Here is a 15,607-nt window from a genome sequence, read left to right on the forward strand (position 1 = left end):
GGTGGGTGGGTGATGCAGCCTCAGCTTGGGAGTGCCCCAGGGAGGCATCCCCAGTGACTCTGCTCCAGGGGGAGTCACCTCAGGGATCTCATGGCTTTGTGGCACTGCAGGGCAGCAGGGGGCACAGGGCTTTTCTTGGGAGGAGTTCAATGAGACCAGGGTGGAAACACCACATGGAAACAGGTTCTGCATCCTCTAGGAAAACCACAGAGGTGACCTGAAATCTTTTCCAGACCTCTCTGTCTAGGAGGAGAGAATTGGCCACGAGTGCTGAATTCAGCCAGATCCAAACCAGTGACCTGGTGGCAAAGGACCTCACATAACCCTTGTTGCAGCTTTCTGGCTCTCTGATCTTATCAATTTAAATACAATTGCAGAGTGGCTCTACCTCTGCTGGCCCCAGGGGCAGCCTTATCTTGCTGCAGCAGAAGCTGGAGGAGGATTCCTGTGGGAAATGACACAGCCCCATTTCCTTCTGTTGTCTGACTTCCTCTCTCTCTCTCTTTCTCTCCCCCCACTCTGCCTCAGCAGTGCCCTTTGAATCCCTGAGCACCAGCATTGTTCCTCAGAGCTGGGATGTGATTTTACTTCCTCTGAGCTTTTCCCCTTCATCCTCAGGACAGGATTGTGCCTTGCAGGAAGTCCCTCAAGATCTTCTAATTAGGCCCCTCTGAGAGCCTCAAAGCCTCCCCTTGCCCAGGGTGTTGCCCCTGTGCTTTGTGTGGCTTTGGCAAGGGCATGGCTGATTTATGGAGGGATTTTCTGCAGCATCAGCCCTTGCTCAGTGCCTGTAAAAGTCCATTTTACCTCCTGAGACTCCGTGGTGGGCTCAAAGCCTTTGCATTTCTAGGAATGAGAAGAGCTATGTCTCTGCTTAGTCTTACCAAGCTGAGGAAGATGGGAAAATGTTTAGCCCTGGATGGTGCAGCTGGACCTTCCCACATGAGATGTTCCACACTCTGCTCCTTGCCCATCTTCCAAAATGAAGATTGAAAAGTGTCTTCTGTGGAATGTGCAGCATTAAAGGGGCCTTCTTTATTTATTTATAAAGTATTTATCCATTCTGCTCCCTCAGTCCACACTTCCCGTTGGAAGCTGAGCACAGCAGACACTCAGCAACATCCACCTCCCCACAGTTTGGAGTGACTGGCATTTTGAATTTGGAAATATAACTTATATTAGCCAGATAAGACTCACGTGATTCAATTAATTGTCCAGTATTTTCCATTTCTAATCTTTGCAAAGATTGGGGGGTTCATTGCTGGTCATGCACTGATTTTGTTTGCCTCTGTCAAGGTGCCTTGTAAATAATTTGGAAATGTTGCAAAGAAGGAATGGAGGAATTCCACAAAGATGTAACAGACTCCAGCAGCAACAATTCTTAGGAGTATTTAAGATGATTTTCTAAGATTGACATTTTCTCACTCCAATACACCTCCCTGCTTACCTTGAACACCATCTCTGCTTTTCCACTTCCAGGTGCAATCCTGAGGGGCCAAAAGTTGTGGTTTCGGAGAACACAGTCATAGGAAACAAGATCAGGAGCATTGAGAACAGCCCCATGAGGCAGGGGGATAAACCAAAGGTATGTGTGGGGTGGGGTGGGGTGGGATGGCCTGGGATGATGTCAGGGGATGCTCACCCCCAGCTCGTGGTTCCCAAGCTGCTGAGGCTTCTTTGCATGCTTGGAATTCCCCAGTGCTGGGATCATCCCAGATCTCTGCTGTTCACAAGTGCTGGGCTTTGGGAATGATGTCACCCACCCTATTTAAACTCTCCCAAGGCTTCTGGGTCAGAGCCTTCTGTGTCTCCTCAGTCTTGAGAAAGTGTGGGAGGGGTTCAGTTCGAGGGGTGCCACCATGTGAACGCTGATAAGGCCTCTGAGTTCATGAAACACTTGGAGAGTTGTTGGTCCTGTTCCTCTTGGTCCTGGCCCCTTTTGTTCTGCCCCCCTCTGTCCTGCCCTGTTTCCTCCACTCCCAGCAGCAGGAGCTGACCAGGTGTGGGCACAGGTGCCTGCTCTGATTTCCAGTGTGCAGCTCTCAGCTTGAAGCCACTTCCCTGGAACAGTGAAGGAGGGAGAACCTTCCTTGGACACTTCCCTGCCTGCTCCCCCTTCCAAGAGCCCTGGGATCACCCTGCCTGTGTGAACTGCAGAGATCCCAGCAGGATTCCCTGGTCAGTGTCCCCAGGTGCCTGTGGTGACACTGGCTGATGTTCCACATGTCCAGGCTGGCAATGTGCAGTGGATTTGGGGCCTCCTGGCTCTGCTGGGCTCTGGCTGGGATCACCTGCTGGACTTGCAGTGGGTTTGCAGCTCCAGGTTTGGAGGTGGATGTTCCAGATGGTTCAGTGTCTGATCCTGCAGGGTGCTGGATCCAATCCTGGCTCACCTTTGAGCATGGGAGAATCCTTGAGTTAGTCCCATGCCTAAAGTTAAGCACAAAGCTAAAGTGCTCTCCTGGACTGGCTCCAGACTAAATCAGCATCTGGCAGGATCAGTGCCTCAGCCATCTGCTCTTTCTCAGGAGACCTTCCAGTTCTAAACATAATCCAAACCAGAGCTCTGGAAACATGGAGCTTGGGCTGGGAAGGAGAAAATCAGTGTTTGCCTCTCATTCCTGAGTTTTTCCATTGCTGGGAGATATTTATAAATTGGATTTATTTAGATGGCATAGTGCCCCTTAAGCTCTGGCTTTAATGTATTCTTTAAGAATTTTACATCTTAGGTAAAAGCAACCCCCTAAAAGTGCTAATTATTTATAAAAATGGAGGTTTGTGATATTTACCTTCAAAGTTTCTTCTTTTTGTAAAACTTTTTGGTTGCTGCATGGGCTGACAAGAGCTTTGAGACTCTCAGAGCTACTGTTTCTCTCCATATATATGATATGTATATAATCAGCTTTTACATATTTCATTATTAAGGTTAGGAGCTACATAATTTTACAATTTATAGTACACTCATTCTTTTTCTGCCTGGCTGAAAACACAGTCTGAGGTGTTTCCTATTAATTCTTATGTCCTGATTAAGATTTATTCAAATTAATATAACTAAATTATAGGAATCTCAGGTTTCACTCCCTGCTTATATTGCAGACAGTTCCTCTCCTTCCCCCTTTCTGAAGTTCAAGACTGTGTTAATTGGAGTCTTTGTATTATAGAATATAATTTTTTAAAGAGTCTGAGGGAAAATGAATGGGACAGACAGGAACCAGCCCAATCCATTCCCACCATGTCCCAGCAAGTAATTCCCCTACACTGACCAAGGAGATGAAAAAATAAAGATGCTGGAGTTTGAGCTTTCAGGAACTGTGTTAGGAACCTGGGATTAGCTGAGGTTGGGGATTTTCCTGTGGGATTTCAGCTGTCCCATGAGCACTGGAGTTCCAGAAGGTGGAGTTCATCTTGGCTCTAGGATTTGTCAACACCCAAGATTCACCCTTGGGAGCTGAGGCACTAAAAGCTGGTCCAGCCACATGTGGAAACTTGCATTAACTGTTTAGAGCTGCTAAAAATATGGAATAACTCCCCTGGAATCATCAGATCCAGAAATTTGCCCAAAGCAAGCTGGCAGGGCAGCAAGCATTGTTTTTTCCTGCAAACCCCTGGTGCTCTTTGATCATATGAAACTCTTCAGACATCTCCTGACAGAAGTGCCATGTAAAATTGAGCTCTCCTGTCATCATCCTCATCATGATTATTCCATGAGTATTCCACAGATAGAGAAGTGAAAGTCACCTCCTCCTGCCTTCCTAAGCCTGAGTCTCACTCCTGAGGAGAGGCACGAGGTTATGGTTCAGGTATTGATGCACTTTGGTGAAGTTTTGGTCAAACAGTGCCCAATGAAATGGTCACACAGCTGAGGCAGTTGCACTGTGATTGTTTCATTTTCCCTGGGGTCTGGAGTCCACCTGAACTTCTCACTTTGGGAGTTAAAGCACTGCAGGGCTCCTCTGAATCTGCTTTTTCACACCAGGTGTGACACCCGTGACTGCAGGAATTGCCTGACTTTTCAAGTACAAGGAGCTAGGTTGCTATTTTATTTTCTTTCCTGTTAGCAAAATAACAAACTGGCCTGAGCTTGGGACCAGCAGAAGGGAATAGCAAGACTCATGCATAATTCATCTCTCTCTGGGGGGTTCTTTTCATCTCTTTTCTCCCTTTCATGTCTATATGAGAGTGGCCAGGCCACGTGGGTGTTTCTGCTGGTGAAATTCACAACCACTCAAGAAAACTGACCCAAAAATGCCAAATTTAGACCTCCTGAAGGAACAAAAAGTCTCCATTAGAGCAGTGGGATGTGTGTGGTGAGAAGTGTGTGAGCAGCTCAGGCAGGCTGTTCAAATCTGTCACTTCCAGGAACTTCTGCAGCCCTGTCACCCCAGGCTGCCAGGAAGGGCACAGCACAGGGAGGGGTTTGGGACACAGCAGCCATCCCTGGGGATCAGCCCAGGTGTGTCAGGCACTGCCCAGGCACAGGAGCTGTCCTTGGTGGGTCTGGTGAGAGCCTGGCCAGCAGCAGGGACATCAGAACTGCCCCTTTGTCAAATTCCCTGGCCTCCTAAATTCACAACCACTCAAGAAAAGTGACCCCAAAATGCCAAGTTTTGACCTCCTGAAGGAATAAAAAGAACAAAAAATCTGCAGTCACTGGAGGAGGGAGCAGGGGGCGGTGATTGCTCAGGACCAGGCAGGATTTACCCACCTGCTCCAGGGGCTGGAAGGTGATCAGTCCCTCCATGGCACAGTTAACCTGCAGTTAGCCCAGTCCCCAACAGCTTTCCTGACCTCCCAGTGCTGCCACCAGCTCTGCTCACCCTGAGGAAGGCACTGGCTGCTCCCCTTTCCCAGGGACAGAACGCCCCTGGCAGAGATGGGAGCAAAGCTGGCAATTCTCAGGCAGCTGCCAGCTTCTCTCCTCACTCCTGCTCAGTCCATCCTTTAGCATGTTTTGAGTGAATGAACTCCAGCCCTGGCTCAGGACTGTCAGGCTGTGCAAACAAGTGCTGTGCTGTGCCACTCAAGTGGATGGATTAGCAGTGAGCTGAATGCTTTCTGTGCAGGGTTCCTGCTCAAGTTCTGTAATTCCATCCCCCTGTAGCCACCTCCAGCCCTGCTCTGCCAGAGTCAGACAGCTGAGAAGTTTTCCACCCACATTTTGCACTCCTCATCCTGCCCACGGAGAGCTAACGAAGTGAAAGAAGAAGGATTGTTAACTACAGCTCTGGGGTGGGGAGGGGCACACAAAGGAAAGAGAAAGCAAGGAAGAACAAGAGATATTAATTCAGGCTGGCTCCAGCTTCAGAAAGGTCTCGTTGCTCTGTCCTTACTACAAGATGTCTTAAAACACTCACAGTGCATGGCTGGGGAATGTTATTTGGCTGCTTCTAAAATAACTTATTTTTATCAGTTTGAGAACATTACATATGGACTTAATTGAACTACTCCATCAGGAGTTTTCCCAGCAGCAAGCTCTATTTACTTGTCAGAGCTGTTCTTCAGAAATCATTCATTTTATTCCTTGGCTTATTGAGCTTCAAACTGAGTTTATTCTTTCCTAGTAATTATTTATTAGCTAATAATCCCTTCCTTGGGCTCGCAGTATTGGGTGGCCTTTAGGTTAAGTAATAGGAAATGGAGTCCTTAATTCCAAATCCAACCCAGGCAATGCAGCCTGGGATGTGTTTGGTTTGCAGTGAACTCCCAGGATCCCATCCAGCTCCCACTAGGAGGATGTCTAGACACGACATGCCAATAATTTGTTATTAATTAGCCCTGTGCCAGCACTGCCTGCACAGGAGCTGAGGGTGGGACATCCTTGTGGCACTGCTGCTCATAGGGCCAGGGAAGCTGGAAACTGCACCTTTCCAGGCTGTAAATAGTTCATTGATGGCATTTTCAGTGCAGAGGCACAAAATTTTAAGGCAGATGCAGGTTTCACATCAATCATTATCCAGCTCAGCAGAGAGTGCTGTGCTCTGGGTTTTCTGAGAAGCAGCTGTGGAGTGAGCCCTGCCTTGATCATGGAATCAATCCAGAGGGGTTTGGGGTGTGAGGGACTCAGAGACCCTGCAGTGCCACCCCTGCCATGGCAGGGACACCTCCCACTGTCCCAGGTTCTCTTGGGCACTGCCAGGGATCCAGGGTGGGTACCCTGTGCCAGGGCCTGCCCACCCTCACAGGGAACAATTCCCAATATCCCATCCAGCCCTGCCCTCTGGCACTGGGAGCCATTCCCTGTGTCCTGTCCCTCCATCCCTTGTCCCCAGTCCCTCTGCAGCTCTCCTGGAGCCCCTTCAGGCCCTGCCAGGGGCTCTGAGCTCTCCCTGGAGCTTCTCCTGTCCAGGTGAGCACCCCCAGCTCTCCCAGCCTGGCTCCAGCCCTGGAGCAGCTCCGTGGCCTCCTCTGAACTCACTCCAACATGTCTCAAGCTTTTCTACCCTGGCTATGATTCCAGGAGTGGAAAATACTTCTCCAGGTGCAGGGACTAAGCACACACAGGGATTATCCCCTCAGAACTTTTCCACTGTCTGCTAAAGGTCCCCAGATTCTGGGATTGTGCCCCTGCAGAGTCCAACAGTTTGCACTGTTAATAATGGGGGAAGATCCCTGAGTTTGGGTGCTCAATTAAAACCATTTTTTCATTAGGGATGGCATTTAGAAGAACAAAATCCTTATCCCAACCTGCCACTGTGACCAAACACACACAGACTTCAAATTTCAGCTACCAAACCAACCAGGATTAAATTAGTTTGACCACTGAGAACTTTATTTCAGATGTTGGAAAGATAACTGAGCTCCCAGGCTCAGGGATTTACCCAGGACCACACAACTGGAGTGAAAGGTTGATACAGAATGATTTCAAGGGATTCATCTTACAAGAAAATCGCTCAAAATCCTGAATTGCCAGCTCTGGGATCACATGCAGGTCTCCACTGGGTGCTGTTGGTTTAAAAGTCTCAGTCTGGAGGGCTCTGGGAGGTGCCAGTTGTGGGCCCAGGCAGGGAAGTCCCTGATCTCTGGTGCCCAGGTGTGTAAGGATTTGGGATCCAAGTGCACAACAATGACCAGAGCATCCAAATAAGAAAATTACTTTCTCTCTATTCCTCAATAGTTTGATTTTTTTGGGGTTTTTTTCCTCTATTCCTCAGTAGTTTTGTTCCCCCAAGAATTTGTCCCCAGATTGTTTCCCACTGTCATTTACCATCTCTTTCACCTTCATATCTAGACACAACTGAGATTAGCTCCAATGAGGTCTCAGGATAGCTATTTGCTCTTTTTTTTCTTTTTTTTTTTTTTCTGTTTTCCCACTGTCCTGCCAGACTTTTCCTGAGTTATGGAGTTGGAGATATCAGCATCTGTCTGTGTGTGTGCTCATGAGCATTTACCTCTGGGCCACCAAGCAGCTTGAGGCATTGCATCAGTGTTTAGAAGAGCCACAGTGTCACCCCTAACACTTTGGACATGTCCCAAAATGGATATTTTATGATTTTGCCTGGCTCTGCAGTGTTATCCTCCACTTCCCAGCTAGAGCTGTCACTTGGGAAGACTAATAGCTGTTAAAAAGCTGTCCAAATGTACCCCCTCCTGCCCTCAGCACGTACATTTACATTGCCTTGTGCTCTTCCCAAACATGAAATGCTCAGCTCCAGCAGCCATGAGGAGGAAGATGCTGGTCCTGATTCAGCAGGAATTCCAGAGTGCTGCTCAGGGCTCTGCATGTGCTCCTTCCCAGCCCATGGCCCTGGGCCACTGCTCCAGGAGCAGCAGCAGGAGGAGGAGCAGGCTGCTCTTATGGCCAGGCTGGTTTTACAGCCAAGGCAGAGCTCTTTTCACAGCAGAAATCACTCAGGACTGCACAGCTCTTTCTGTGCTGGACACCAGAGGGAGTTGGGTTTGATGCTCTCCTTTTTCACCCCTAAATTTGGGGGTTCCCCATTCTTACCATGAAAAGTAAAGACTTTTCCACTTAGCCCTTATTCTACTGCAAATGCTTACCATCAGAATGGCAAATGCACATGGGATCAAAACCTTTGGAACTCATTTCCCTGCAGGATTTAAAGTGCCAGATCTCAGCAAATCTTAAATAACTCAGAAAATTCATCCCACACAGCTCTAGACACACTCATAGGGCAGCTTTAGGAGGGGTAAAGGAATGTCTTGTGCGAGTTTAGTTTAGGATATTAAAAAGAAAGTCCAGAGATGCTTCTGTGCACTTCAAAGAGCTCTCTGGAGATAAGGACAAAGGGCCAGAGGGTGTTACAAGTTTTGATTCTCAAAGGCCTTAGAGAGGATGGCAAAGAAAGTGATATTTGTTCCAAATGTGAGGGCTCAGAGCTCCTCAGGTGAATGGCTGCAGGGGAAGCAGAGGAATCCTGCAAGAACATCTCTGTCTTGGTGGCTCAGGCTCTGTTTTCCTGCTCACCCTCCAAAGGAATACAAGGAATAATTAAAGGCTTGGTCTGTGGATGTTCCTGTATGATCCTGAGAGGCTGCACTGACAGGGACAGGGCAGTGCCACATGCCTGGGCCTTGGGAGGTATAAGGGGCACAGGTTCTTAAGGACATGTTTGAGCTCAGTCCCAGAAATAACAGAACCCCCTCCTTTTCTGATGTGGTGAAGCTCAGGACAATGCTCCTTCCTTCCCCATGCTCCTCCCTGTCTGCATTTGCTCAGTGTTACAGCACTGGCAGCTTCTCCAGGGCTCCCTTCCTCACTGAACCAGTCCTGTGCAGCTCCAGGGAAGGGGTTTGGACTCAAGGGGCTCCCAGCACCAAGGGGCCACATCATTCCCTCCCTTCTCTGAGGGGAAAAACAAAAGGCTGCAATACTCTTTGTACCACATCCATAGGAATTACCTGCTTCCCATGCAAATGTGGGCATACCCCACAGAACCCAGAGCTGAAAAGCAGCAAAGGGAATAGTTGGTGGTTGTGGGACTGTGTTTGGATGGATCCTCCAAGCCCTTCCCTTCAGTTTTTTCCTTGATGTTGTCACACAAAGACCTTGGCAGGTCCCTGTTTTTCATGGGTAAGACAGGGGGGAAAAGGAAGGGGAAGGTTTAGGAATGAGGAGGGAAGAGAATTAGCTGGGCTGAGATGACAAGAGACACAAACCAAGTAGCAGCACTTGTCGGGGACTTTCGCCTGTTATTAACTAGAAACAAATTTCTACCCTCACACACCCTCAGAGCCATTCCCTGTGTTCTCTTTGTGGGCAGATTGTGAGCACCCTCAGCATGGAGGACAGCAGTGCCTCAGGGATCTATTACTGCGTGGCTGCCAACAAGGTGGGCGAGGAGGAGCGGAGCATCGCCTTCTACGTGTCAGGTGAGCACCAACACCTCCCCACAGGCACTGCTGCTGCTGCTCTGGCTTCCCTGGGAGCCTGCTGAGCGCTGCTTCAGACTCCTGGCCATCCCTGGGTGTTGTTTCTTTGGAGCATTCCCAGGCTCCTCACCCCACCCAAGGCAGGTTGGACATGTCCAGCCCCAAAGGCTCTTTGCCCTTTGCAGCTGCAGCTGCAGCCCCAAGTCCCTCTCTGTGCCTTAAAGCAGCACTGGTGACATTTGAGAGCTGTCCTTAGGAAACCTCTGGCAAAGCTGAAGCTTTTGTGGTGTTGCAGAGGCCTGGAGCCTCTCCCTGAGCCAGGAGAAAGGTTGGTCCCCAAGGAAATCAGCAGGCACACAAAGGTGAGCAAGGCCAGGATGCAGCCCAGTCCAGGCTGGTGGCACTGTGACACTGGAGCCCTGCCTGGGCCTCTGCAGTGCCCTTTGTGCAGGGAGGAGGTTCTCCAAAGAACACAGATCCAAACAAATATCCACTTAACCTTTCAGCACAGGGATTCTTTAGGAGTGAGATCAACATCTACATCATGCTTTCAGGAGAGATGGCAGCTCAAAAAGAGAGGAGAGTCTAAGGACAGTCTCATTCAAGTGCTCCCCCAGAACAAACTGAAACGTTTCTGTGCTCACTTTCTGGATGAGTGGATGCTGGCTGCCAGGATTTGCATCAAAATATCGATTTTTAGAACAAAGAGTGCAGAAATGTCCTGGAAAGTAAATGTCTGATTCTCACTGCTTGGGTCTTTGCCCATGAACAAGTTGGGAGGGCAGAGCTCGCTCGTGGCAGGGATCTGCACTCCTGTGCCTCTCCTCCCTCCTGGCTTGTTTGACTCCATTGCTCCAAAGGAATCCAGCACCTTTCAAATCCTTCCAGCCAAAAAAGGACTCACCAAACACTGTTCCCATTGGTGTTACACAATGTGCCAAGAGAAAAATGCCATCCAACAATAATGAAGCAGGAGCCATGGAGGGCAAAGATTTCATCTCCATTAGAGGTGACAGGAGACAGGAGAGGCTTTCAGCCTCCAAAAGATATTTCCCAAAGTCCCAACTCTCATTTCCTCAGGGAAATGCCCTTCAAGGTGCATTTTTGGGAGACACAGCTCAGGTATAAGAGATCCCCAAGATGTCCAAGGCAGGCTGAAGACCAGCTATTAATTTTCCACCTCACCCCTTCCAAGTGTTGAGTGTCCTGCTGGGAATTCTGCCAGCTGCTATGTCTGGGTGGGTTATCCAGCTGAACACAGAACTGCCACACTTGGTGACTAAACCCAAAGAAATAAGCCAGGAGCATAAGGTCAGATCCAAAGGGTTAGATCATCCCATGCACCTTGCACAACTCTGGTTTATTTTAATTATGAAGTTATGTAGGGGGGGTTTTTTTCCACCCACGGTGAGGTAATATTTCAAATTTTTTATTTGAAAATCCAACTAGTGATGTTTTGAGACACAAGTGGTTTAATCATGCAGTTTGAATGATGAAGGAAATGAATCACTGGGTGAAATTACTGACAGTGGTTATGGTGGGAATGTCTCCATTCACCCAAGCAGAGCAGGAGGTGAATGGCCAGGCAGATGTGTTCCAGCCTGGGAAGGAAAACTGGGAGTCTGCACCATTCTGGGGAAGAGGCAAATGCTGACCAAGCATGACTGGCTTTTGGAAGTGCTGTATTTAAAAATAGTGGTGTTTATGGATTAGAAAGGAATGAAAACTTTCTAAATGTGGCTGTCCTGGTGCTAAACTAGGTCATGCTGCAGCAGTGAGCAGCAGCAGTGCCTGCTGTGGGCTCCCTCTGAGTGCTGCTGCAGCAGGGCCAGGCTGTGGGGAGAGCTCTGCAGGTCATCCTGGAGCAGCTCCAGCTTACTCTGCCCAGGAGTCTTCTCCTGTCTCAGTGTTGAGGGACATCCAGGGATGGCCTGAGAGGTTCCAGGCAGAGGAGGCCCAACAGCACAAGGCTCTGAGTTGCTCACTTTATGGGTTTGAGGGGTTCATTCTGTGCAGGCCAAACCTCAGGGCTGAGCTGAAGGCTGGGGTAGAGCTTGAGAGCACATGAGCAACATGTGGGGCTTTGGGGCATCTGGGAAATGTTTGTAGCATGTCACAGATCTCTGCAAAGCAGCTCCAAGTGTGGCACCCCTCAGTTCATTCAGCAATTTGCTGATTTTAAAGACCTGCTCTCCCATTATCTCCTACCAACAAATGAGCTGCTGCTCCCTGAGCTGCTTTCAGACCTTCTGGCTGAGCTGGGCTTAACTCACTTCTTCCTGGTAAGAAATCTGAGGATCACACAGAGGCTGAACTCCCTCAAATCCCTGTTCCACTGGGGCAGGGTTGAGATCCTTTCCCAGGACATGGCAAAATGTTCCAGGGACATTTCCTCAGGTGTTGCCCAGGCTGCTTTCTGGGGATGTGCTCACTTCAGTCTGATGTTTTCACCACCACCACCACCACTCTAATTTCAGAAAAATTAATTTATCCCTGTGGAATAATTGTCAGCAACCATTTTGTTCTTCCACTGCAGAACCCCCACAAAAACTCCCACGGACACCAGAATTAGCACTGGGCTCTATTTTTAAATCATTTCTCTGCCAGCAGAGTTCATTTCATGAGGGGTCAGCAGGGTTTGGAGATCACTCAGAATCCAAACCTTATAAGGGGTCCAGAGTGATGAGAAATCTCACGATGCAGTGGCAGCCCCTCCTGCAGATGTCCTGGCTGTCACTGTCCCTCTGCAGTCTCTCCTAAAGGCATTTATCCATCGTCCCGGCCCAACTCCTACTCCAGGAGTTTTGTTTTGTGTCAATCCAATCAAGATCTGACCCCTGCCTGCCTTTCCCACCCCTGCTCTGACTCCAGAGTTCCCATTTAAGCCTTGGGTGAGCCACCAGATGCTCAGAGATGTCATTGTCCAGCTCCAAAGGACATTCCAAGCAGGCTGCAAACTCCCCAGTGCAGGGAAAAGCTGCCCTGGTGTCTCCTGCAGGGATTCTCTGCCATGGACAAGTGTCATTTAATGTCATTTAATGTCATTTAATGTCTAATCTCTGCTCTGCACCTTGGAAAGGGCAGCTCCACAGAGCAGCAGGTCCAGAGTAAATCAAATTCCAGCCTTTGTCTGACTGCACTACATTCAGCAAAGTGGGATCCCACCCATCTGAAAACTCAGAATGTTCTGGGAATAGAAATGAATTATGATAAGAACAACAAATAATAACCATAGCCCTTTTTTCAAGGGTTTATCTGATTGCCAAAACAACTGAGAAAAATGGAGTTAAAGATTTCTGCCCGAAAGAAAATATTGCATTTCCAGCAGGAGATAAAAATCTGCTCTCAGATAGCAGAACAATGGATGAGCTGGGCTGTTCTAGGAGTTTGTGCCACTCCAAAGTGCTCATTCCCGAGGTGCTGACAGGATTCCTGACAAGCACCACTGCTCCAGGTAGAGGGGCTCCCCTTCCCTCCATCCCTGTTCCTGGTGCAACCCCCCCTGCCAGGCCCAGCGCTGGAATTTGGGTAAGAGCAGGAGTTTTGAATTACACAGATTATTGTGCAAAGCACAGGAAATTAAAAACAATTAATTCCTTGTAAATACAAATGGAGCCAGCCTTGCCTTTGATTTATGCGGCCTTTTTACCTCCCCCCAATGGCTCCTTTCCCTCTTTTGCCACGGAATCGCACACGGTGGAGAGGGAAATTCGCGGCTACTATGCTGTAACCCAACACCTGAGACAAATGTTTGGTGACTGCTGATAAAAGGGAAAAGGCCCTGTGGTGCATTCTTTCAGCCAACTTATTAGGAGCCTTCTAAAACACAGTATCTGTTCAGAGAAAGGAAGTTAATCACTGCTCAGGTTCAGGATTATGTAAGCAAAGCTGGCTGAGAGATGAACTGACTTGAAATGTGCTCTCCAAGCTGCACTCACTCCCCTGATAATCCAGGTAGGAGGAGAAAAGAGAGAGAGGAGAGCATGAAAAGATAGAGCAGAGCAACTTCTTTTTTCCTCTCTTTTTCCTTCCACTGCAATGAAAATTAATGAATATTCTATTGGAGCTGAAAGAGCTGCTTGAAAGGCAAACAAGATGGGAGAGAATAGCACAGGTTCCAGCTAAAAATATTCAAAATGCTAAATAAAAAATGTCAGGAGAAGGAATGATAAGAAAAACAAGCCAGGCCTCTGCTCCCAGAATGTTAAGTTGGTAGAAAAAAAACCCCTGGCAACTTTCAAGTCCAGCAACAAAGCAAAACTATGGAGCATCCTTCAAAACCCAGGGCTTGGGAATGGACACATCCCATTTATTGGGAATTTGCACCAAAATGCTGCAGCCCAAGCTGTGCCATGCCCAAGGCAGGCTCATTCCAAGGGATGCTGCACTTGTTCCATGTTGTGGCTGGAGAGATTCAGGAGATGTGAAATGCTGCTCATGCCACAGCCCAGTGTCTCACTGGCTCTCAGTTTGCCCTTCTGGAGAGCCCTGGGTGGCCTCAGACATTCCTCCCATGCCAATAAGAGGATTTGGACATGTTGGGAGCACAGGACATCAGGAGGGAGCAGTGTCACACCAGGCAGCCTGAGCACACAGCTGGCACCAAGAGAGAGCAACTGAGCCTAACAACACCCTGCAGAGAGCAAACTGCAACTCCAGCACAAGGAAAGAAGAGCAAAATAACAATTTCCACAGCTGTGGCCTGAGGGGGTCTCTTCTCTTTTTGGATCTTTTGGGAAATATTTCTGGTGCCAGTCTTTAAAAACCATGAAGCAAAAGCTCATGGGTTCTACTCCAGATGACTTGGGAAGAAGAGAGACTTTTTAATCATATCTGAAAGCTCCTCCAGGGCTCTGTATTTTATAGAATGTGTGCTTTATTATAAGGCAGATTGGTTATTTCAGCAGCCTCACTGTTTCTGCTCAGCTGCAGCTTCTGCAGAACTTTCTGCAGTGGGAGCCCCTGGCCAGATTCCAGGTGGAATTTGCAGATGGCAAATGCAGTGCACACTTGTTCTGCTTCACTCCTGGCCCTCTCTGAGTCCCACCAGCTCATCCTGGCTTCAGGAAGCATCTCACCAACAGCTTGGCACTGAATCATCTCTCAGATTTAGGGCAAAGCTGTTCCTGTTCAGAAGGTGACCCAGAGTGAGCCCTCCCAAGGGCCCCATCCCTGGTAACATTGATAAGAGGTTCCTCACAACTCTCAGTTGCTTGAAAATCCTGACCTAGCAGACAGCAGAATAATTCCAGATCACTGTGGGAATCCATGAACTTTCATTCAGGTGGATAGAGCCCTAAAATTAACAAAATCCCAAGGCAATAAAGTATCTTCCAGCCCCAATTTACTTGCAGGTCTCTGGCAGCTACTGCAGGGCAGGCTCTGGCCTTCCACTCAGTTGTTCTTGTTTTCAGATGGATTCAGTTTGCCACTTCAGGAAAATTGATTTTTTATAACTATTTTTCTGGAGTGAAAAGTTACTAAAAATATACCAAGAAGCAGCTCACTCATGGCTTGGTCAGAGTCATGACTCAGAATACCTCTCTGCTAAATATAAGGCCTCAAGGATTTAGACATCATTAGATCAGTTAATCCATCAGTGATCAAGTAAATATCCAGCATTCACATGTGATGGAAATAAATATTGGCACAGTTGGAATAAGAGAGAATTGAGGAGTCTGTTCAGTGGGGAAGAAGGTGTTGCTCCTGAGGGGATGGGAATGGGTTTCTTTATTCCTCTGCAATTAATGCTTTCCAGCCCTGATTGTGGAGAGGGAAGAGCTCACATTAATCTACTTGGATAGAAACAGCTCCTGATTAAAGTCTCTCAGTCCATTAACTCCTTCTATTTATAAGCTTTCAATTCATTACTTTAGAATGCTGAGGGCTGGACTAGCACAGGGCAGTGAGAGGAACTTTCACTTCCCTAATTCCCAGCTCCAGTGCCTGTTTCCACATTTCCATGACTGAGGGAGATGGGGTTGTTTATCCTGGAGAAAAGGAGACTCAGGGATGACCTTAGCACTTTCTACAACTCCCTGAAAGGTGCCTGTGCTCAGGTGGGGCTGGGCTCTTTCTCCAGGAACTGACAGTTTCAAGGACTGCACCAAGGAAATACAGGCTGGATGTTAGGAAAAGTTTTTTACAGAAAGGGTGAGAAAGTTCTGGAATGGCTGCCCAGGGAGGTGGTGGAGTCCCCATGCCTGGGTGTGTTTAACAAAGCCTGGATGTGGCACTGGGTGCCAGGGTTTGGCTGAGCTCTTGGGGCTGGGCTGGA

General features: G+C 48.4%; 1 protein-coding gene across 3 annotated transcripts in view; it reads left to right on the forward strand.

Moving 5' to 3' along the window:
• LOC129125800 (vascular endothelial growth factor receptor kdr-like) overlaps positions 1-15,607 on the forward strand; it is a 130,007-nt gene that overhangs the window by 73,062 nt on the left and 41,338 nt on the right. For all 3 annotated transcript variants that reach the window (XM_054641447.2, XM_077185961.1, XM_077185962.1), the window contains exons 11-12: positions 1,480-1,585; positions 9,222-9,330. In XM_054641447.2, coding sequence (XP_054497422.2) covers positions 1,480-1,585; positions 9,222-9,330 — 215 coding nt within the window. The remainder of the gene's footprint in view (positions 1-1,479; positions 1,586-9,221; positions 9,331-15,607) is intronic.

This window comes from Agelaius phoeniceus, chromosome 14 (genome assembly GCF_051311805.1).
Source record: "Agelaius phoeniceus isolate bAgePho1 chromosome 14, bAgePho1.hap1, whole genome shotgun sequence".
Taxonomy (NCBI): Eukaryota; Metazoa; Chordata; class Aves; order Passeriformes; family Icteridae; genus Agelaius; species Agelaius phoeniceus.